Source organism: Triticum dicoccoides, chromosome 3B (assembly GCF_002162155.2).
Source record: "Triticum dicoccoides isolate Atlit2015 ecotype Zavitan chromosome 3B, WEW_v2.0, whole genome shotgun sequence".
Classification (NCBI taxonomy): domain Eukaryota; kingdom Viridiplantae; phylum Streptophyta; class Magnoliopsida; order Poales; family Poaceae; genus Triticum; species Triticum dicoccoides.
Genome location: NC_041385.1, coordinates 685,301,011 through 685,325,029, shown reverse-complemented (window position 1 = coordinate 685,325,029; position 24,019 = coordinate 685,301,011). Strand labels below are relative to the sequence as shown.

The 24,019-nt window shown below is 44.7% G+C and overlaps 2 protein-coding genes across 4 annotated transcripts in view; one reads left to right on the top strand and one right to left on the bottom strand.

Annotated features, from left to right (window-relative positions):
• Window positions 1–16,154: 16,154 nt before the first annotated feature.
• On the top strand, window positions 16,155–20,073 carry LOC119277846 (pentatricopeptide repeat-containing protein At2g13420, mitochondrial-like). Of its 2 annotated transcripts, none has more exons than XM_037559175.1 (3): window positions 16,155–16,835; window positions 18,425–19,686; window positions 19,779–20,073. In XM_037559175.1, exons 1-2 carry the CDS (start codon window positions 16,233–16,235, stop codon window positions 19,388–19,390), a joined length of 1,569 nt encoding a protein of 522 aa, XP_037415072.1. In that variant the 5' UTR covers window positions 16,155–16,232; the 3' UTR covers window positions 19,391–19,686; window positions 19,779–20,073. The 2 variants fall into 2 exon arrangements, with proteins under 2 accessions (XP_037415072.1, XP_037415073.1); XM_037559176.1 differs by lacking the exon at window positions 19,779–20,073 and having other exon boundaries at window positions 18,425–18,511; window positions 18,616–18,753.
• A 2,185-nt stretch (window positions 20,074–22,258) lies between these two features.
• LOC119277845 (OVARIAN TUMOR DOMAIN-containing deubiquitinating enzyme 4-like) overlaps window positions 22,259–24,019 on the bottom strand; it is a 2,578-nt gene continuing 817 nt past the window's right edge. Inside the window, exons 2-6 of one of the 2 annotated variants that reach the window (XM_037559172.1) lie at window positions 23,387–23,508; window positions 23,262–23,302; window positions 22,997–23,095; window positions 22,762–22,906; window positions 22,259–22,648 (exon numbers count right to left, since the gene is read on the bottom strand). In XM_037559172.1, the coding sequence (XP_037415069.1) occupies window positions 22,529–22,648; window positions 22,762–22,906; window positions 22,997–23,095; window positions 23,262–23,302; window positions 23,387–23,508 (527 nt within the window). In that variant the 3' untranslated portion in view covers window positions 22,259–22,528. Of the gene's footprint in view, window positions 22,649–22,741; window positions 22,907–22,996; window positions 23,096–23,261; window positions 23,303–23,386; window positions 23,509–24,019 lie in introns of both variants that reach the window. The other variant, XM_037559174.1, reaches the window with a different exon arrangement.

Below are 24,019 nucleotides of genomic sequence, written 5' to 3'. Positions count from 1 at the left end.
GCGATCTCCTTGCCCTTACAAACTCCTTGGTTCAACTCCACAATCTTTGTCGGAGGCTCCCAAGTGACACCTAGCCAATCTAGGAGACACCACTCTCCAAGAAGTAACAAATGGTGCATTGATGATGAACTCCTTGCTCTTGTGCTTCAAATGATAGTCTCCCCAACACTCAACTCTCTCTCATAGGATTTGGATCTGGTGGAAAGAAGATTTGAGTGGAAAGCAACTTGGGGAAGGCTGGAGATCAAGATTCATATGGTAGAAATGGAATATCTTGGCCTCAACACATGAGTAGGTGGTTCTCTCTTAGAACTAGTAAGTTGGAAGTGTAGGTTTATTCTGATGGCTCTCTCCACGAATGAAGAGGAGGTGGAGGGGTATATATAGCCTCCACACAAAATCTAACCGTAACACACAATTTACCAATCTCAGTGGGACCGAATCAATAAACTCGGTCAGACCGATTTAGTAAACCTAGCGACCGTTAGGATTTTCGGTGGGACCAAAATGCAACTCGGTAGGACCGATATGGTTAGGGTTAGGGCATAACGTAATCTCGGTGAGACCGATTACACAAACTCGGTGAGACCGATTTTGGTAATTAGCGAACCAGAGAGTTGGTCAGGTAAACTCGGTGGGACCGATTTGCTCTTTTCCGTGAGATCGAAATGTTACAAAAGGGAAACAGAGAGTTTACATTGTAATCTCGGTGGGACCGATCGCTCACTTCGGTTAGACCAAAACGTTACGAAGGGAAACAGAGAGATTACAATCCCATCTCGGTGAGACCGATTTGCCTAGGGTTTGTGGCAGTGGCTATGACATCTGAACTCGGTGGCGCCGGATAGAAAGAATCGGTGTGACCGATTTTGGCTTTAGGTTTAGGTCATATGTGGATGTGAGAAAGTAGTTGAGGGTTTTGGAGCATATCACTAAGCACACGAAGCAAGAGGCTCATTAAGCAACACCTCATCCCTCCTTGATAGTATTGGCTTTTCCTATAGACTCAACGTGATCGTGGATCACTGAAATATAAAATGAAGAGTCTTGAGCTTTTGAGCTTGAGCCAATCCTTTGTCCTTGATATTTTGAGGGATCCACTTTCATCATCCATGCCATGCCATTCATTGAGCTTTCTTGAAATATATGTCTTGGAATAGCATTAGCTCAATGAGCTATATGTTGTTATGAATTACCAAAACCACATAGGGATAGTTGCACTTTCAGTGATGCTTGACAAGAAGCCAATAGTCTATGACATGAGATGGGTGGACTAGAAATATATCAGGGAAAATGAAGAGCACTATCATGGAGTATATGACAGTTTCAATGCTTGTGGAGTGGATGACTTTGTCGGGTAGAATCTCACAAAGTGGAATGATGAGCTTATAATGCAGTTCTACTCCACAGCTCACTTCTATCCAGATGGAAGGATAGTATGGATGTCTGAAGGTACTAGGTACCAATCATTTGTTGAAGAATGGGCAAATCTAACCAATGCACCTAAGAAGAAAGAGGATGACTTGGATGTATATGCCAAGAAGAAGAAGGATCACAACTCTATGGCACATATGTACAGGGAGATCCCATATGCTGCTATTGAAACACACAAGTTTGGATCAGTACATTACCTTCTGTCAGGATTGCCAACAATCAACTAGATCCACAGGCACACTCTTTTGCCTAAGTCAGGTGTGTTGGAAATATGCCCTAGAGGCAATAATAATTAGTTATTATTATATTTCCTTGTTCATGATAATAGTTTATTATCCATGCTATAATTGTATTGAAAGGAAACTCAGATACATGTGTGGGTACATAGACAACACCATGTCCCTAGTGAGCCTCTAGTTGACTAGCTCGTTGATCAATAGATGGTTATGGTTTCCTAACCATGGACATTGGATGTCATTGATAACGGGATCACATCATTAGGAGAATGATGTGATGGACAAGACCCAATCCTAAGCCTAGCACAAAGATCGTAGTTTGTATGCTAAATCTTTTCTAATGTCAAGTATCTTTTCCTTAGACCATGAGATTGTGCAACTCCCGGATACCGTAGGAATGCTTTGGGTGTACCAAACATCACAACGTAACTGGGTGGCTATAAAGGTGCACTACAGGTATCTCCGAAAGTGTCTGTTGGGTTGGCACGAATCGAGACTGGGATTTGTCACTCCGTGTAAATGGAGAGGTATCTCTAGGCCCACTCGGTAGGACATCATCATAATGTGCACAATGTGACCAAGGGGTTGATCACGGGATGATGTGTTACGGAACGAGTAAAGAGACTTGCCGGCAACGAGATTGAACAAGGTATCGGTATACCGACGATCGAATCTCGGGCAAGTACAATACCGTTAGACAAAGGGAATTGTATACGGGATTGATTGAGTCCTTGACATCGTGGTTCATCCGGTGAGATCATCATGGAACATGTGGGAGCCAACATGGGTATCCAGATCCCGCTGTTGGTTATTGGCCGGAGAGTTGTCTCAGTCATGTCTGCATGGTTCCCGAACCCGTAGGGTCTACACACTTAAGGTTCGATGACACTAGGGTTATAAAGGAAGTTTGTATGTGGTTACCGAATGTTGTTCGGAGTCCCGGATGAGATCCCGGACGTCACGAGGAGTTCCGGAATGGTCCGGAGGTAAAGATTTATATATGGGAAGTCTTATTTTGGTCGCCGGAAAAGTTTCACACTTTATCGGTATTGTACCGGGAGTGCCGAAAGGGGTCCGGGGGTCCACCTGCCCCGGGGGGGCACATGGGCTGTAGGGGGTGCGCCTTGGCCTATATGGGCCAAGGGCACCAGCCCCAAGAGGCCCATGCGCCAAGATATAAGAAAAAGGGAAGAGTCCTCAAGGGGGAAGGCACCTCCGAGGTGCCTTGGGGAGGATGGACTCCTCCCCCCCTTTGGCCGCACCCCTTCCTTGGAGGAAGGGGCAAGGTTGCACCTCCCCCCTCTCCCTTGCCCCTATATATAGTGGAGGGGAGGGAGGGCAGCCGCACCTGAAGCCCTGGCGCCTCCCTCCCTCCCGTGACACCTCCTCCTCTCCCGCAGGTGCTTGGCGAAGCCCTGCAGGATTGCCACGCTCCTCCACCACCACCACGCCGTTGTGCTGCTGCTGGATGGAGTCTTCCTCAACCTCTCCCTCTCTCCTTGCTGGATCAAGGCATGGGAGACGTCACCGGGCTGTACGTGTGTTGAACGCGGAGGTGTCGTCCGTTCGGCACTAGGATCTCCGGTGATTTGGATCACGACGAGTACGACTCCTTCAACCCCGTTCTCTTGAACGCTTCCGCTTAGCGATCTACAAGGGTATGTAGATGCACTCTCCTTCCCCTCGTTGCTGGTTTCTTCATAGATAGATCTTGGTGACACGTAGGAAATTTTGAATTTCTGCTACGTTCCCCAACAGTGGCATCATGAGCTAGGTCTATTGCGTAGATTCTTTGCATGAGTAGAACACAAAGTAGTTGTGGGCGTTGATTTTGTACAATATGCTTACCGTTACTAGTCCAATCTTGTTTCGACGGTATTGTGGGATGAAGCGGCCCAGACCGACCTTACACGTACTCTCACGTGAGACAGGTTCCACCAACTGACATGCACTTGGTGCATAAGGTGGCTAGCGGGTGCCAGTCTCTCCCACTTTAGTCGGAACGGATTCGATGAAAAGGGTCCTTATGAAGGGTAAATAGCAATTGACATATCACGTTGTGGTTTTGCGTAGGTAAGAAACGTTCTTGCTAGAAACCCATAGCAGCCACGTAAAACATGCAAACAACAATTAGAGGATGTCTAACTTGTTTTTGCATGGTATGCTATGTGATGTGATATGGCCAAGAAGAATGTGATGAATGATATGTGATGTATGAGATTGATCATGTTCTTGTAATAGGAATCACGACTTGCATGTCAATGAGTATGACAACCAGCAGGAGCCATAGGAGTTGTCTTTATTTATTGTATGACCTGCGTGTCATTGAACAACGCCATGTAATTACTTTACTTTATTGCTAAACCGGTAGCCATAGTAGTAGAAGTAATAGTTGGCGAGACAACTTCATGAAGACACGATGATGGAGATCATGATGATGGAGATCATGGTGTCATGCCGGTGACGATGATGATCATGGAGCCCCGAAGATGGAAATCAATGGAGCTATATGATATTGGCCATATCATGTCACTACTATATAATTGCATGTGATGTTTATTATGTTTATGCATCTTGTTTACTTAGAACGACGGTAGTAAATAAGATGATCCCTTACAACAATTTCAAGAAGTGTTCTCCCCTAACTGTGCACCGTTGCTAAAGTTCGTCGCTTCTAAGCACCACGTGATGATCGGGTGTGATGGATTCTTACGTTCACATACAACGGGTGTAAGACAGATTTACACACGCGAAACACTTAGGGTTAACTTGACGATCCTAGCATGTACAGACATGGCCTCGGAACACAGAGACTGAAAGGTCGAGCATGAGTCGTATAGTAGATACGATCAACATGAAGATGTTCACCGATGATGACTAGTCCGTCTCACGTGATGATCGGACACGACCTAGTTGACTTGGATCATGTAATCACTTAGATGACTAGAGGGATGTCTATCTGAGTGGGAGTTCATAAGATGAACTTAATTATCCTGAACATAGTCAAAAGATCTTTGCAAATTATGTCGTAAGCTCGCGCTTTAGTTCCACTGTTTAGATATGTTCCTAGAGAAAATATAGTTGAAAGTTGAAAGTAGCGATTATGCGGACAGTAGAAAGCTTATGTCCTTAATGCACCGCTCAGTGTGCTGAACCCCAAACGTCGTTTGTGGATGTTGCGAACATCGGACATACACGTTTTGATAACTACGTGATAGTTCAGTTAAACAGTTTAGAGTTGAGGCACTAAAGACGTTTTCGAAACATCGCGGAACATATGAGATGTTTCAAGGGCTGAAATTGGGATTTCAGGCTCGTGCCCACGTCAAGAGGTATGAGACCTCCGACGATTTTCTTAGCCTGCAAACTAAGGGAGAAAACCTCAATCGTTGAGCTTGTGCTCAAATTGTCTGAGTGCAACAATCACTTAAATCAAGTGGGATTTGATCTTCCAGATGAGATAGTGATGTTTCTCCAAAGTCATTTCCACCAAGCTGCTAGACCTTCGTGATGAACTATAACATATCAGGGATAGAGATGATGATCCTTGAGGTATTCGCGATGTTTGACACCGCGAAAGTAGAAATCAAGAAGGAGTATCAATTGTTGATGGTTGGTGAAACCACTAGTTTCAAGAAGGGCAAGGGCAAGAAGGGATACTTCATGAAACGGCAAATCAGCTGCTGCTCTAGTGAAGAAACCCAAGGTTGAACCCAAACCCGAGACTAAGTGCTTCTGTAATAAGGGGAACAACCACTGGAGCAGAATTACCCTAGATACTTGGTAGATGATAAGGCTGGCAAGGTCGATAGAAGTATATTGGATATACATTATGTTAATGTGTATTTTACTAGTACTCCTAGTAGCACCAGGGTATTAAGATACCTGTTCGGTTGCTAAGTGTTAGTAACTCAAAATAAAAGAGCTACGGAATAAACGGAGACTAGCTAAAGGTGAGCTGACGATATGTGTTGGAAGTGTTTCCAAGTTTGATGTGATCAAACATCGCACGCTCCCTCTACCATCAAGATTAGTATTAAACCTGAATAATTGTCATTTGGTGTTTGCGTTGAGCATAGACATGATTGGATTATGTCTATCGCAATACGGTTATTCATTTAAGGAGAATAATGGTTACTCTATTTATTTGAATAACACCTTCAATGGTCTTGCACCTAAAGGAATGGTTTATTGAATCTCGATCGTAGTGATACACATTTTCATGCCAAAAGATATAAGATAGTAATGATAGTACCACTTACTTGTGGCACTGCCATGTAAGTCATATTGGTATAAAACGCATGAAGAAGCTCTATGTTGATGGATCTTTGAACTCACTCATTTTTGAAAAGTTTGAGACATGCGAACCATGTCTATTGGTGTATACGCATGAAGAAACTCCATGCAGATGGACCGTTTGGACTCACTTGATTTTGAATCACTTGAGATATGCAAATCATACCACATGGGCAAGATGACTGAAAAGCCTCTTTTTCAGTAAAATGGAACAAGATAGCAACTTGTTGGAAGTAACACATTTTGATGTGTGCAGTCCAATGAGTGCTGAGGCATGCAGTGAATATCGTTATGTTCTTACTTCACAGATGATTCAAGTAGATGTTGAGTATATTTACTTTGAAACACAAGTCTGAATTATTGAATGGTTCAAGTAATTTCAGAGTGAAGTTGAAGATCATCGTGACAAGAGGATAAAATGTCTATGATATGATCATAAAGATGAGTATCTGAGTTACGAGCTTTGGCACGCAACAAAGACATTGTGGAAATTGTTTCACAATTAATACCGCCTGGAACACCATAGTGTGATGGTGTGTCCGAACATCATAGTTGCACCCTATCGGATATGGTGCGTACCATGATGTCTCTTATCGAATTACCACTATCGTTCATGGGTTAGGCATTAGAGACAACCGCACTCATTTTAATAGGGTGCCACATAATTCCGTTGAGACGACACCGTTTGGAGAAACCTAATTTGTCGTTTCTTAAAGGTTTGGGGCTGCGACGCTTATGTGAAAGAGTTTCAGGTTGATAAGCTCGAACCCAAAGCGGATAAAATGCATCTTCATAGGACACCCAAAAACAGTTGGGTATACCTCCTAATTCAGATCCGAAAGCAATAGGGATTGTTTCTTGAATCGGGTCCTTTTTCGAGGAAAAGTTCGTCTCGAAAAGTTGAGTGGGAGGATGGTGGAGACTTGATGAGGTTATTGAACCATCACTTCAACCAGTGTGTATCAGGGCACAGGAAGTTGTTCCTGTGGCACCTACACCAATTGAAGTGGAGGCTTATGATAGTGATCATGAAATTTCGGATCAAGTCACTACCGTACCTCGTAGGACGACAAGGACGCGTACTGCTTCGGAGTGGTACGGTGACCCTGTCTTGAAGGTCATGTTGCTAGACAACAATGAACCTACGAGCTATGGAGAAGCGATGGTGGGCCCAAATTCCGACAAATGGTTAGAAGCCATGAAATCCGAGATAGGATCCATGTATCAGAACAAAGCATGGACTTTGGTGGACTTGCCCAATGATCGGTAAGCCATTGAGATAAATGGATCTTTAAGAAGAAGACGGACGTGGACGGTAATGTCACCGTCTATGAAGCTCGACTTGTGGCGAAGAGTTTTTCACAAGTTCAAGGAGTTAACTACGATGAGATTTTCTCATCCATAGCGATGCTTAAGTCCGTCGGAATCATGTTAGCATTAGCTGCATTTATGAAATCTGGCAGATGGATGTCAAAATGAGTTTCCTTACCAGTTTTCGTAAGGAAAGGTTGTATGTGATACAATCAGAAAAGTTTTGTCGATCCTAAGGATGCTAAAAGGTATGCTGGCTCCAGCGATCCTTCTAAGGACTAGAGTAAGCATCTTGGAGTTGGAATGTGCGCTTTGATGAGATGATCAAAGATTTTGGGTTTATACAAAGTTCATGAGAAACTTGTATTTCCAAAGAAGTGAGTGGGAGCACTATGGAATTTCTGATGAGTATATGTTGTTGACATATTGATGATCGGAAATGATGTAGGATTTCTGAAAATCATACAGGGTTATTTGAAAAGTGTTTTTCAATAGAAAACCTGAATTAAGCTGTTTGAACATTGAGCATCAAGATCTATGAGGATAGATCAAAACGCTAAATGGTACTTTCAAATGAGCACATACCTTGACATGATCTTGAAGGTGTTCAAGATGGATCAGTCAAAGAAGGAGTTCTTGCCTGAGTTGTAAGGTATGAAGTTAAGAGTTAAAGCTCGACCACGGCAAAAGAGAGAGGAAGGACGAAGGTTGTCCCCTATGCTTCAGACATAGGCTCTGTAGTATGCTATGCTGTGTACCGCACCGTAAGTATGCCTTGCCATGAGTCAGTCAAGGGGTACAAGAATGATCCAGGAATGGATCATTGGACAGCGGTCAAAATTGTCCTTGGAGTAAATAAGGACATGTTTCTCGATTATGGAGGTGATAAAGAGTTCGGCGTAAAGGGTTATGTCGATGCAAGCTTTAACACCTATCCAAATGACTCTGAGTAGCAAACGGGATACGTATAGTGGAGCAACCATTTGGAATAGCTTCAAGTGGAACTTGGAAGCAGCATTTACAATATGACATAGAGAATTGCGAAGTACATACGGATCTGAATACTGCAGACTCGTTGACTAAAACTTCTCTCACAAGGAAAACATGATGAAACCCCAGAACTCATTGAGTCTTAATCACATGATGATGTGAACTAGTTTAGTGACACTAGTAAACTCTTTGGATGTTGGTCACATGGCGATGTGACCTGTGAGTGTTAATCACATGGCGATGTGAACTAGATTATTGACTCTAGTGCAAGTGGGAGACTGTTGGAAATATGCCCTAGAGGCAATAATAATTAGTTATTATTATATTTCCTTGTTCATGATAATAGTTTATTATCCATGCTATAATTGTATTGAAAGGAAACTCAGATACATGTGTGGGTACATAGACAACACCATGTCCCTAGTAAGCCTCTAGTTGACTAGCTTGTTGATCAATAGATGGTTACGGTTTCCTAACCATGGACATTGGATGTCATTGATAACGGGATCACATCATTAGGAGAATGATGTGATGGACAAGACCCAATCCTAAGCCTAGCACAAAGATCGTAGTTCGTATGCTAAAGCTTTTCTAATGTCAAGTATCTTTTCCTTAGACCATGAGATTGTGCAACTCCCGGATACCGTAGGAATGCTTTGGGTGTACCAAACGTCACAACGTAACTGGGTGGCTATAAAGGTGCACTACAGGTATCTCCGAAAGTGTCTGTTGGGTTGGCGAATCGAGACTGGGATTTGTCACTCCGTGTAAACGGAGAGGTATCTCTGGGCCCACTCGGTAGGACATCATCATAATGTGCACAATGTGACCAAGGGGTTGATCACGGGATGATGTGTTACGGAACGAGTAAAGAGACTTGCCGGCAACGAGATTGAACAAGGTATCGGTATACCGACGATCGAATCTCGGGCAAGTACAATACCGTTAGACAAAGGGAATTGTATACGGGATTGATTGAGTCCTTGACATCGTGGTTCATCCGGTGAGATCATCGTGGAACATGTGGGAGCCAACATGGGTATCCAGATCCCGCTGTTGGTTATTGGTCGGAGAGTTGTCTCGGTCATGTCTGCATGGTTCCCGAACCCGTAGGGTCTACACACTTAAGGTTCGATGATGCTAGGGTTATAAAGGAAGTTCGTATGTGGTTACCGAATGTTGTTCGGAGTCCCGGATGAGATCCCGGACGTCATGAGGAGTTCCGGAATGGTCCGGAGGTAAAGATTTATATATGGGAAGTCTTATTTTGGTCGCCAGAAAAGTTTCGCACTTTATCGGTATTGTACCGGGAGTGCCGAAAGGGGTCCGGGGGTCCACCGGGGGGGTCCACCTTCCCCGGGGGGCCACATGGGCTGTAGGGGGTGCGCCTTGGCCTATATGGGCCAAGGGCACCAGCTCCAAGAGGCCCATGCGCCAAGATATAAGAAAAAGGGGAGAGTCCTCAAGGGGGAAGGCACCTCCGAGGTGCCTTGGGGAGGATGGACTCCTCCCCCCCTTTGGCCGCATCCCTTCCTTGGAGGAAGGGGCAAGGCTGCGCCTTCCCCCTCTCCCTTGCCCCTATATATAGTGGAGGGGAGGGAGGGCAGCCGCACCTGAAGCCCTGGCGCCTTCCTCCCTCCCGTGACACCTCCTCCTCTCCCGCAGATGCTTGGCGAAGCCCTGCAGGATTGCCACGCTCCTCCACCACCACCACGCCATTGTGCTGCTGCTGGATGGAGTCTTCCTCAACCTCTCCCTCTCTCCTTGCTGGATCAAGGCATGGGAGACGTCACCGGGCTGTACGTGTGTTGAACGCGGAGGTGCCGTCCGTTCGGCACTAGGATCTCCGGTGATTTGGATCATGACGAGTACGACTCCTTCAACCCCGTTCTCTTGAACGCTTCCGCTTAGCAATCTACAAGGGTATGTAGATGCACTCTCCTTCCCCTCGTTGCTGGTTTCTTCATAGATAGATCTTGGTGACACGTAGGAAAATTTTGAATTTCTGCTACGTTCCCCAACAATGTGATCACAAGATGATCAGAGGCCATGCTATCAACCTGCTTCACATATTTGATGTGCCTCAAAAGCTCAAGGTCATGAGCCTCATAGTGGAAACTATCAAGAGGACAACTGCTGACCAAAAGAGAAGTCGTGGGTATGCCCCACAGATCCAGGAGCTAAGCAACTCCAAGATGGGCACTGGCACATACCTCTTGGACAAGGATCACATGCCCATCTACCCAGATTTTGAGGACAACACAGTGGTTATGGATGAAAATGAACCATCTTCCGTGCAAGCACAAGCAAAGAAGGAGAAGGCAAGGACTGAAAAGGCTACAAAGATGCCAACCATTGATGAGGCATCTCAGTATTTCCTGAAGAGTAAGCAAGATCATCTTGGCTACTTTATTGCCTCCACTCTGAGGATTGAGAAGGGATTGGCCACCCTGACTCAAAACCAGGAGAGCGTGGAGAGGATCATGGAGCAAAAGTTCTATGACTTGGATGTGAAGGTCACTGAGATACAATCAGTTGGTGAGCAACTTCAGGATGACATGCAGGAGAGGAAGGGCAAGACTACCACTAATGCGTTTGGTAGAGTGCCCAGAGCACAGAGATCTGCTATAGTGTCTGTCCCAGACACAAGAGCAACTTCATCTGCACCAGCTACAACTTTAGTGCCACCAGCTCCAGCACCTACTCCACCAGCTCCATCTTCATCAACTGACGCTTTCGTCCTTGGCGTTATTTCTACACCACCAGATGAAGACCAAGCCTGAGAGTCGATTTAGTACTATGCATTTTCTATGAACTTTTTGGTAACTTGTTGCCAAATGGGGAGAAAAATGTATAGATCATAGGCTTCAAGAGAGAGCGTTGCTTTTTATTCTCTCTTTTTTTGGTGGTGAACTTTGTTTGCTTGTTTGATATACTTTATGCCTGTGTGATACTTGGATGATCATGAGTTTGATCATATGCTACATTAATGCTTGTTGGATGACATTATGCTTAATGATGAGTGCATGTATTTATTTACTATCATTTTGAGCGCTCCATCAAGATGTATGTGACATGGAAGAGTAACTCGTGATCCTAACTCATTGTGCATTTGCAGTCCAAAGCAAATCTTAAACTACACACAAATTTAGGGGGAGCTCTCACATTTCACATTCTTCTCAAAGCGACAATGTTTTTCAATCTTATTATCATTTGTTGAAGCTTTTATCTATATGCTGTCATCAATTACCAAAAAGGGGGAGATTGAAAGTGCAACTATCCCTAGGTGGTTTTGGTAATTCCTAACAACATATAGCTCATTAAGCTAATGCTAGATAAATATTTCAGGAAAGATCAATGAATGGCATGGCATGGATGAGAAAAGTGGACCCCTCAAAATGCTAAGGACAAAAGGATTGGCTCAATCTCAAAGCTCAAGACTCTACATTTTATATTTTAGTGATCCAAGATCACATTGAGTCTATAGGAAAAGCTAATACTATCAAGGAGGGATGAGGTGTTGCTTAATGAGGTTCTTGCTCAAAGTGCTTAGTGATATGCTCCAAAGCCCTCAACTACTTTCTCACATCCACATATGACCTAAACCCAAAAGTCAAACTCGGCCCCACCGATTCTTTCTATCCGACACCACCGAGTTCAGATGTCATAGCCACTGCCACAAACCCTAGGCAAATCGGTCTCACCGATAGGGATTTCGGTCTTACCGAGATGGGATTGTAGTCTCTTTGTTTCCCTTCGTAACGTTTCGGTACCACCGAGATGAGCGATCGGTCCCACCGAGATTGCAATGTAAATTCTCTGTTTCCCTTTCGTAACATTTCGGTCTCACCGAAATGAGCGAACCGGTCCCACCGAGTTTACCTGACCAACTCTCTGGTTAACTTATTACCAAAATCGGTCTCACCGAGTTTGTTTAATCGGTCTCACCGAGATTACATTATGCCCTAACCCTAACCATATCGGTCCTACCGAGTTGCATGTCGGTCCCACCAAAAACCCTAACGGTCACTAGATTTGTTGAATCGGTCCGACCGAGTTTCACAATTCGGTCCCACCGAGATTGGCAAGTTGTGTGTAACGGTTAGATTTTGTGTGGAGGCTATATATACCCCTCCACCTCCTCTTCATTCGTGGAGAGAGCCATCAGAACGAACCTACACTTCCAACTTACATTTTCTGAGAGAGAACCACCTACACTTGTGTTGAGGCCAAGATATTCCATTCCTACCATATGAATCTTGATCTCTAGCCTTCCCCAAGTTGCTTTCCACTCAAATCTTCTTTCCACCAAATTCAAATCCTGTGAGAGAGAGTTGAGTGTTGGGGAGACTATCATTTGAAGCACAAGAGCAAGGAGTTCATCATCAACACACCATTTGTTACTTCTTGGAGAGTGGTGTCTCCTAGATTGGCTAGGTGTCACTTGGGAGCCTCTGACAAGATTGTGGAGTTGAACCAAGGAGTTTGTAAGGGCAAGGAGATCGCCTACTTCGTGAAGATCTACCGCTAGTGAGGCAAGTCCTTCGTGGGCGACGGCCATGGTGGGATAGACAAGGTTGCTTCTTCGTGGACCCTTCTTGGGTGGATCCCTCCGTGGACTCGCGCAGCCGTTACCCTTCATGGGTTGAAGTCTCCATCAACGTGGATGTATGATAGCACCACCTATCGGAACCACGACAAAAATATCTGTGTCTCCAATTGCGTTTGAACTCTCCAAACCCCTCTCTTTACATTCTTGCAAGTTGCATGCTTTACTTTCCGCTGCTCATATACTCTTTGCATGCTTGCTTGAATTGTGTTAAGATTGCTTGACTTGTGCTAAGTCAGCTAAAATCTTCCAAAGACTAAAATTGGGAAAAGGATAAGTTTTTATTTGGTCAAGTAGTCTAATCACCCCCTCTCTAGACATACTTCCGATCCTACAGCTGCCATAAGTCGGACACCTCCGGGAAGGAACCCTTTGGCCATAGGGCGTCAGCGCCTTTGCTTATTATAGCGCCTCCGCACTCTGTGTGTCGCCCATCGATCATCTTCGGTTTCACATTGAAGGTTTTGAGCCATAAGCCGGAGTGTGGGGTGATGCGGAGGAAGGCCTCACACACGATGATAAACGACGAGATGTGAAGGATGGAATCGGGAGCTAGATCATGGAAATCTAGCTCATAATAGAACATGAGCCCCCTAACAAAGGGATCAAGACTAAATCCTAGCCCTCGGAGGAAGTGGGAAACAAATACGACACCCTCATTGGGCCCGACGAGTGGGGATGACCTGCCCTTGAGCAGGCAGCCTGTGCGGGATTTCGGCAGTCAGATACCTGGCCTCCCTAAGCTTCTTGATGTCCTCCTCTGTGATAGAGGAGGCCATCCACCGACCTTGAAGGTTGGATCCGGACATGGTGGAAGCTCCGAAGAGCTTAGCTTAAGCCTTGGGTGTTGGAACTCGAGGTGGGGGGAGGGAAGGATCGAGCGTGGGAAGAAAAGGACAGGCCTTGGCCCCTTTATAAAGAGGGTGAATACCAAGTGTCCTCCGCATGGACGTTTGGAACTTGCCTAAAATCGGGGAGTCATACTAACAAGCGCGGTTGGGTTACCCACACCTATATTGATGAGAATCTCGTGATAAGGGGAACACGATCTCTGCTTCGATAAGACGTGCCAATAAAACCGCCTTGCAACGCGTGCAGTAGCAGGCTAGGAAAAACGGTGCGTAATGACCGGGCCGTGGCGTGATGTCATGCTATGAAAAGTTGTCAGCATATTAGATTTGTGGAATATTGTGCTCTCTACGGTGGTATGTGGAAATTATTTTGCAGAGCCGGACACGATCCTCATGTTCAAGATCTTCTATGGAGTATTTGGAGAAGGAACCCGCCTGGCAATGTCGAAGACAATCTGCGCGCCAGACTCATCGTCATTGAAGCCTGGTTCAGGGGCTACTGAGGGAGTCCTGGATTAGGGGGTCCTCGGACAACCGGACTATATACTTTGGCCGGACTGTTGGACTATGAAGATACAAGATTGAAGACTTCGTCCCGTGTCCGGGTGGGACTCTCCTTTGCGTGGAAGTCAAGCTTGGCAATTCGGATATGAAGATCTCCTTCTCTGTAACCGACTCTGTGTAACCCTAGCCCTCTCCGGTGTCTATATAACCCGGAGGGTTTAGTCCGTAGGACAACAACAATCATAATCATAGGCTAGCTTCTAGGGTTTAGCCTCTACGATCTCGTGGTAGATCAACTCTTGTAATACTCATATCATCAAGATCAATCAAGCAGGAAGTAGGGTATTACCTCCATCGAGAGGGCCCGAACCTGGGTCAACATTGTGTCCCCCGCCTCCTATTACCTTTAGCCTTAGACGCACAGTTCGGGACCCCCTACCCGAGATCCGCCGGTTTTGACACCGACAAAGGGCTTGTGGCCTAATTTGGTGTTCGTATGCTTGAATAGTTCTTGGTTGTAGGGGCCATACTTCTCCACTTGTACACCGCTCAGTGGTGCATAATTCACTTGGTTGATCCAACCGGACCACCGGCTGCATTGGTCAAGGATGATGCTCCAACAATGCCCAAGAGAACCTTGCGTAGGGCTTGATTGCACGTCCATGGATTTGTTGTAGTGCTCCCTAATTCTCCTCCAAAACATAAACATAATCTTGGTTTGATCTGTTCCAATCGTTGCATCTATGGAGATGTTCATCTAAACATCACAAAGAGTATCATCTTCTTTTTTATTGTAGTTGGGGGTGCATGACCTTGACGGCCGCGTGCTTGCTTGGGTCACCTCCATACTTCTTCCTCTTTGGCCACCTCCTCACCGGCCACCTCCTCTTCGGCCACTAGCTCTTCTTCCATTTCTTCAGCCATGTCCTCTTCTCCGGCCACCTCCAAATGATCCCAAATCAAGCCCATCGTTGTCGAGTACTCCAAAGACGCTAAGAATTCAGCTATTTTCATCTGCACACTATGACAACAAAAGAAACAAACTATATCACCATCATCCACCAACAATCACTATTGGCTGAAAATGTGAAAAAGGTTTTTATTTACCTTGTCGGCATTTCATCGAGCACTTGGCGACCGTGACCCTTATTGCCGGTTGCGGCCGCCGGACACGCCGGAGTAGTGGTCGTAGGGGTCCCCGGAGTAGTTGCACTAGGCGCTGACCTTGGACGGAGCGATGTTGTGGACTTCTTCTTCTTCTTCTTCGCGGCCTCCTCGGCGAGGGCCGAGGCTTTCACCGTCAGTTTTCTTACCCTTTTGGCTCCGGTCGGAGTGGCTAGAGGGTGGCGGGTCGTTGCCGGAGAGGCGGTCTCCACCCGAGCGGCCATTGCCGCGGTTGGAGGCGGAGCTTGGACCCAGTGGACTTTCTTCATCCCCAAACTTTTCTTCGGCGCGGGCGGCGGCGCGTGGGTGGCTTCCGGTGGTGCGCGGGAAGGGCCCCGACTATCCATTCTGGTCGGAAGGACGGTCATTGGTGGCGACGGCCGGACGTGGTGGCGGCTACGGCGAGAGACAAGCCGGCGCGAGGGTGGGAGAAAGAGAGGCCGCCACTTTTACTCAACCACGGGGGAATGAGGATATTTAGGATGATTAGGGGGGTTTTGGCGGGGAAGGATAATTTTCACTCCACTATTCGGTTAGGGGATCGTCTAGGTATGCCATAGGGGAGGAAAATCGAAGTATCCTCCCTTATGACCAGATAAAGGATCGGTTAGAAATGCCCATAGTTTGTAGAGAGAAAAGGAATGAAAGAGGTTTTCTTTTTTTGGTTTTTTTAGTGTGAAAGAGGGTGTTAGTTTTTTTTTAAGGGGTGAAAGAGGGTGTTAGTTTGCCAAACAAAAAGCGGTTGTTCGTTTTGGACTTTTGGGCTTGGGCTTAGCCCCTCTGGCTCTAGTACACCACAATACCCGCAGGCCGCCGCCGCCGCCGCCGCCGCCCGCCATGCTGCGCTCGCTCGCGGCCGCCGCCAACGCCATGGCAGCAACCCGCCGCCTCCTATGCACGGCAACCGCCGATCTGGCCCCCTCCCTAACCCACCTCCTCGCTCTGCCGCCCGTCACGCCGTCGCCCACCGCCGACGAGCTCGCGCGCCTACTCCTCGCGCACCACAACCCCTTCCACCCGTCGGAGTCGCCGCTCCAGCTCCTCTCCGGCGGGGGCGTTTCCCTCACCCAGGACCTCCTCGTGCAGATCCTCCTCCGCCTCCGCGGCGCGTCCAAGCTCGCGCTCTCACTCCTCAACGCCGTCCGTCTCCACCCGTCCATCTCCTCCCCGCCAAACGCCGACGCCTACGACGCCGTCGTCGACGCCCTCGGCCGGGCGCACCAGTTCGATGCCGCGTGGCGGCTCGTTGTCGAGGCCGCGGCGGACGGCGCCGCCACGCCCCGCACGTTCGCGGTGCTCGCCAGGAGGTACGTCGCCGCGGGATTGACCAGGCAGGCGGTGCGCGCGTTCGATGACATGGAGGCTTTCGTAGGGAGAGAGCCCGACGCCCAGGAGTTCACCACTCTTCTCGACACGCTCTGCAAGTACAAGTACCCCAAGGTTCGTGATCTGGATGCCTAGGTGGTAATCTTCTTGATTTGATTGATTGCGGACAGTTGAAGGTCTCTTAACACTGCATTTCTGGTTTCTGTACTATGCTTGTTGTAGTTTGTGGCCTCCCGTTCTATATTTAAATGTCTGTTATGGCGAGGGGCGATTTTCATTGATTTGTTGCAAGTTACAATTGTGACCTTACAATGAGAATATGAATGCATTCAAGTGAAGATTGTGTTGGCTTTCTATGTCTATAAATATATGAATGTGCTGCCCCTTAAGCTTTTTGTAGTGCACCATGAAACTCTTGGCCTCTCATTGTGATTTGCTTTTGTGGTCTGCAGTTTGGTAGGTTCAGGGTGAACATTTTGTGTAGTTTGATGAGACGTTTCATAGTAATGAATTGGTGCAGTTGCAATTAGGCCGATTCAATCTGCAATTTTTCTTTCTTTTTTGTTCTCATATTGTGTATGAAATTGGTCGGTCATGGATTTGCTTCTTATTCTGTGTAGTTTGTGGTGTGCAATTTGTAAGCACTAGATGACATCTCCAAGTTTGTTCAGCTTGTTCAATTTGTAAGTACTAGATGACATCCACAATAATGATTATGTGCAGTTTGTTCAGCTTCTTGCGAGTCAAATTGACCATGATGATAAAGACCTACAAGAAACTGAAACCTTAATTTTAGTATCCCTGTGGACAATCCTTCAAAGAGCAACCACAATATCACAGTTCATTTTCTGGAATGGAAAATAATAGTAGCAAAGCTACTAACTCAAAGAAATTAGTATATAGAGGCAAGCTTATTGATCAGTATCTCTGCAGAAGCATTATCATTTCAGGTTGATGAAATACCTGGCATGACAATTAGATCATGCCTGCAAGATGGCAGAAAGGATTAAGTGCTTAAATTGCTTCCTTGGTTGATCATGCATTTCTAGGTTTCTTATGAACATTATAGAAGTAAGATTCTACTCTAGATATTTGATCTTGGGCATTTCCGCGTGTACAAAGATAAGACTATGCTAACCAATGGTTTTGGAGTTTCATCTGGATATGTTTTTAATGCTTGGATTCTGGGATTTAGATTAATGGAGTTGTTCTTTTTGTCTTTAGTCTCATCTCGATGTTTTCCTGTGAATGTTGAACTGATTTTTGTTTGTTTGTTTGGGAATATGGTGCCAATGAAGTGGTTTGCCCTCATGTCCTCATAAATGTTTTGTATCTGTAGCTTCAGTAGCCAGTAGAGAAGCATTTCGGATTTCTTGGACATGTAACGTATGTGATGCCAGAATAGATCAACTTTACGAAGTGCCTGCATCCTAATGCGTATAGTTTGGCTGGAAGTTGTTACTTCAGTTTGATAGTCAAATAAGGTATGTGTAGAAAGTTGTAGAGATATTTTTATATGAAATAGAAACAGTTGACTAAAAAGTATCTCTATTTCATCTAAAATAGATATACTATTTGCCCAACAAGTGTTTGAATTGCATCAGTCAGCTGTCACACAGTTGTAGTCTTCTTTATGTAGATTGTTTGGAGGGTCTGATAATAATTCTCTAATGTGCCCACTGGCATTTTTATCATCATTGCAGGTTGCTGTGGAGATATTCAATAAAAGAAAATACAAATATGAACCAAACGAAAAGATGTACACTATCTTAATTTATGGCTGGTGCAAGGTAAACCGAAGTGACATGTCTCAGAAATTCCTAAAAGATATGATTGATCATGGGATAGAGCCAAACATAGTTACATACAACATTCTCTTAAATGGTATCTGTAGGCATGCAAGTTTGCACCCTGATAACCGGTTTGATAGAACAGTTAATGCAGCTGAGAATCTCTTGAAGGAGATGAGTGACAGGGGAATTGAACCAGATGTAATGAGCTACTCAATCATCCTGCATGTTTACAGTCGTGCACATAAGGCTGAACTATGTTTGTGTATGTTCCGCTCGATGAAGGATAGAGGCATTTGCCCCACAGTGGCAACCTACACTTCTGTGATCAAGTGCCTTGCTTCGTGTGGAAGACTAGAAGATGCTGAGAAGTTGCTTGGTGAGATGGTTAGTGAGGGGGTGTGTCCCTCCCCAGCGACCTACAATTGCTTCTTCAAAGAGTACCGAGGGAGAAAAGATGTTAGTGGTGCCCTTGAATTGTACAACAAGATGAAGGCTCCTTGTTCACCAACTGCACCAGATATTCATAGTTACAATATATTGCTTGGAATGTTCATCAAGTTGGACCGACATGAAACTGTTACGGAACTTTGGAACGATATGTGTGAGAGCACCGTGGGTCCTGATCTTGATTCATATACCTTGCTGATTCATGGTTTTTGTGTCAAGGAAAAATGGAAGGAGGCATGCCAATTCTTCATGGAAATGATAGAGAAAGGTTTTCTTCCCCAGAAGATCACCTTTGAAACACTGTATCGCGGTCTTATACAAGCGAACATGTTAAGGACCTGGAGAAGGCTGAAGAAAAGGGTTGATGAAGAATCAGCAAAATTTGGCGATGAATACAAATCATATCACATCAAGCCTTACAAGAGGTGATATGTTGCCATCGAAAAGATGATCTGTATATTCTTTTAATTTCTTGCAATCCTGCCGTTGTATGCCAGCTTGATTGGGGCACAGTTGGTAGATGTATCATGGCACTATCATTCCGTGGTGATTTTATGACAAACATAAGCTAAGGAGCACTTGAGGCGGGGAAAAAGGAAGGGCGAGCAGACATGTGCCATTGGTACACTGATTTCATCGGACTGAAATTGCAGTTACTCATGCATCTGCTGTCTATATAGTAATCTGGTATAATGATTCTTTGGTGTGATTGGGTGAAGTTGAAGGTGAAGTACTGTATTACTGATTTCAGATCTTCATCTTTAATTTCATGTGAGCTACATCTAACTGAACCATTTCACCTGTTCATGTACTGCAGAAAGGCGTTCCCCTCAGAGACATCAGATTATTGGCGGAGTGGGAAAATTCTACTGCCAAATTTCTTGCGACCAAGGCATCTGTTTGATGGTGCTGGCTTCAATGCAAACTTTCAGGACATGCAGATGTCCCAAATTTTTTGTAGGATGTGGCTAGCCTTTATCCATAGAGTTGTTTTCATTTTAGTCAACAATCATGTACTATTATGCTGTAGGTATCTGATATAGCAAGAAGTTATTCACCTGTGAAAATTGTAGCCCTCCCTTATTTTTTCTAATGTTGTACTTATAGTCTTATACTCCCTCTTCTCAAATTACTTCGCATATTAGGTCTCGTTAGTATCTTTGACCAACAATTACACTATTAATATATAACTTTTGTCAGATTCATAAAGTAAATTGGAATATGAGTCTATTGACATGGATTTTATGTCACATAAGTGCATATGAGTCTATTGACATGGATTTTATGTCACATAAAGTACTTTGGAATATAAGTCTATTGACATGGATTTTCTGTCACATGAAGTACATGGAATATGAATCTAAGACATCAGTTTGGTGTCACATAAAGTATACTCCCTCCGTTTCTAAATATAAGTCCTTTTAGAGATTTCAATTGGTACTACATATGGATGTATATAGACGTACTTTAGAGTGTAGATTCACTCATTTTGCTTTGTATGTAGTCCATATTAAAATCCCTAAGAAAGACTTATATTTAGGAATGGAGGGACTACATGTTAACATAGAGTAATTGTTGGTCAAAAGCCTGTCCTAACAGGACCAACATTTTGTCACCTTTGCCACCGTGTACTTTCTTCCCAGGCTTTGGGCTGCATATATTATGATGATTATGTTTGGTAACAATGTTTTCATATAATTTGGTCTTTTGTACCCCTAAAAAAAAACTGGTCTTTGTATGTGGAAAGAAGGTTGCACAAAGAGATGTCATTGCGTGCATGAGAACAAGCTAAAAATGTTTTTTCTTCTTCTTTAACTGGATTTAGGATCTTGTGGTGGTCTTTGATCACAATGATTCTTTTTATCCAAGACAAGAAATATCTCCCACCAATTATTGGTACCCAAGGGTCCCATCTCCTTGAGCTTGTCCTCAAATCCTAAGTATAATCCTTTGGAAATCTAAAATCCTAATATTGCCTTTCCAAAGAGGACAACACAATACTTGTGATAAATCCCACACAAAACACTGCAAAACATAATCATGTCAAGTCCAATATTTGCATCTTAAAAAAAATCTGTTTCAATTCCCATTAGCCAATAAATTCTCATATATAGTTCTACCTCTCCAAAATTCATCAAAAATATGGCGGGATACCCATTTTACCGATAGTGACCTCTAGTGAAAAGATTGGGGTGAAATGGCACATTGTTTCATCCTAGTCCTTTCATTAAACATCTTGGATCTATATGGCCAATTGAAAGTGCACCTTATCGAGTTTTCATGATTAATGGCAAGACAATTGACATGACTAACATTTCGTCAAATTTATTTCAGTAAATTAGTCCCCATAGTTGACTGTGACTCCTACTTTTACATCTTCAGGTGGTTACCTCCTTCAAACTCTTAGTATGTAATTTGTAGATCTTTGGTGAATCCAAAATTCACATCAATATTAGTACAATTGTACTATCAGAAAGGCACAAACAAAAGAACAATGGTTGAACTCCCAAGATAAAATCCTCGACCAAAATCCCTAAGAATTTTAGCCCTGAACTCAATCCTTTGTTTTTCCTAGCCTTGGTACTTTCAAGTAATTCTACCCAGTACTATTGAGCTTGTGAGTAGGGTGTGTGCTCTGTCGAGCGAACCCTATTTTTCCCTAGTCAGAACTAGCAAAGAAATTTCTCCGGTACCACCGAGCTATGTTTCCTTTGAGATCATCTCTGTTAGCTCTGGTACATTTGAGCATAACTTTTTCCGGCACTTTCGAGCCCTTCTCAATTTGCTTCAGCCCTTTGAGTCCCATTATAGGCCCGGTACTCCCGAGCAAATCCATTCAGAACCTCCGAGCTGGGATCTAGCCTGTTCTGCACCGTTTCTCTTTGAGAACAACTCTGCCGACCCCGGTACTTCCAAGCATCTTCTACCTTCGTAGAAAAGAGCCAGCTTTTTGTCTGGTACCTCCGATCTTTTAACTTAGGTACTTCCAAAGCTTTTTCTATCTTCGTAGAAAAGAGCCACCTTTGAACGTGCCCCATAATTCTGGGTTTTTTCCTCTGGTGGTTCCGGGCTAGTCCTTTATTAATCATCACTACTCCCTCTGTAAAGAAATATAAGAGCATTTAGATCACTAAAATATTGATCTAAACGCCCTTATGTTTGTTTACATAGGGAGTAGTACTCGATAGGCATGTGTCAAATTGGCCAAATATCAGTCTAAGGAGAGCCCTCAAATGATGATTATGCACACATTTTGTTTTCTATGTAGCAATCCTAGAGGAAAATCGGTGACCAACATAACAAGATAAGATTGTATTCGCATTTGCCGTGAGAATTCAGTTGCTTCGAAGCAATTGTCAGCGAATCAAATGTCCATCAGCAAGCTTTCAGAGTAAAATATTCCAGAATTTACACAAAACACTCCATTTTAAGCTGAACGCAGTGTAAGTTTATGCAGTTAAATTCCCTGACTGGATCAGGAGTTACACACGCGAAGCTTATTTATACATCAGCCTCGAAGAAGATCGAACGACAGAGCAGCGAACCCGGGCTGGACTTCCATATGTGCTATACCGCGATCTGCCAACTCGAACGAAACCAAGTTGCAGTGTTGTAGTAGTAGAAGAAGTAGTAGAAGAAGCTTACATAGCGCGACCGCGTCATTCTCCGGTTAGCTACGCTCCTCTCCTGCAAATTCACAGGAGGGAACGTTGGTTCCTCAACTCAAAAGAGTAGGCCAAATGTTGTCGGATTTTGCGCAGTGTTGTACTAGCAACTTACAGTCTTGGTTGTGTTCTTACAAGAGATGGCTGCAGCGCGTCGTAGTGCCCATAACCGTCGTAAAGAACACGGACCGGGTTGTCCTTGCCATACTCCTGACCATATTCTGCTATGATCCTGGGGTTATCGGCGCCCTTGGTGTACATGTGGACGGTGATGGGCATCCTGCAAGCAGTGTTGACATTCATCATAAGCAATTACATTTCAGAATATAAACTTACAAATTGATTGCAGGCAAGAAAGAAAGGTGCCTACCCAAGAACATGTGAGCACATGAGCAGCTCAGGTTCTCCTCCCCAGGCGTGAGGCTTCCTCATCTTGCGCACATAGCTCTCGAAATTGCCTTCGAGGAACCTATCCGTCGCACCAAAGATTCACATAAAAAATGATCATGTTACTTTTGTTTTTTGCAGGGAAAAAAAGAGATCATGCTTAATTCTCTTTTTTAAGCATATGGTTTTTTGCAGGAAAAGACGGCTCTGATGTACACAAATGGTAAGAGGAGGAAAGAAGACTTCACCATTCGGTATCTCCTCTTCGCTTGATGAACTCATCTGCAACCTGAAACAGGACAACGGTGGGTCAGCGATCTCTTTTGCTAAAATTGCATGGAATGCAACGAAATCATCAAGTGATGAAAGTCACCTTTGCTCGAAGCTCGTCGGCGAGTTCCTTCTGGACGCTGTCGCTCGGCGACTGCTTGCCTCTCCTTATGCAGGCCCCGTAGGCGACGGACCGGAACAGGCACCTCCCGTCCCCTGTAATTCCTGAAAAACGGTCGAGTTCCCAATGTTCAGAAATGCGGATGGACATTTGATTCGCTGACAATTGCTTCGAAGCAACTCGATCAGTCTGAAAATCTCATTAGAATCAACCACTTGGAGAGTTTCACAGGAACAAACAGCCCCGTAAGCGTGATGTGCGGATCTATCACACATCCCAGGTGGGGTCTCTTTTTTTCTTCATAAACTACAATTTATATTTATTTATTTTGAAACGGAGGCAAAAGCTCTGTCTCATCTCATTACAATTTCTTTATATTGACTCTTCCTTGTTGAATATGCAAAGCCTGCTGCTTTAAACTAGTCATACAGTGGGCAGAGATAGCAAAATACGGAGGACGAATAAGACTAGGGAGGCATCTTAACGAGTCGATTAGTTTAATACCGATTCAAATCAACACCTAAATCTGCTTTCTCCCGCTCTTTCCTCCCCTCCAGGCCAGGCTCGAGATCGTAGTGATCACAGACAGACAAACCATGGCAAAGAAGCAAAAAA

What these genes read in the sequence shown, in the direction of transcription:
- LOC119277846 (XM_037559175.1), top strand. Translation starts at nt 16,233, where the DNA reads ATGCTGCGCTCGCTCGCGGCCGCCGCCAACGCCATGGCAGCAACCCGC. An exon ending in GCAAGTACAAGTACCCCAAG is followed by an intron (nt 16,836 to 18,424) that starts GTTCGTGATCTG and finishes TCATCATTGCAG; the next exon opens with GTTGCTGTGGAGATATTCAA.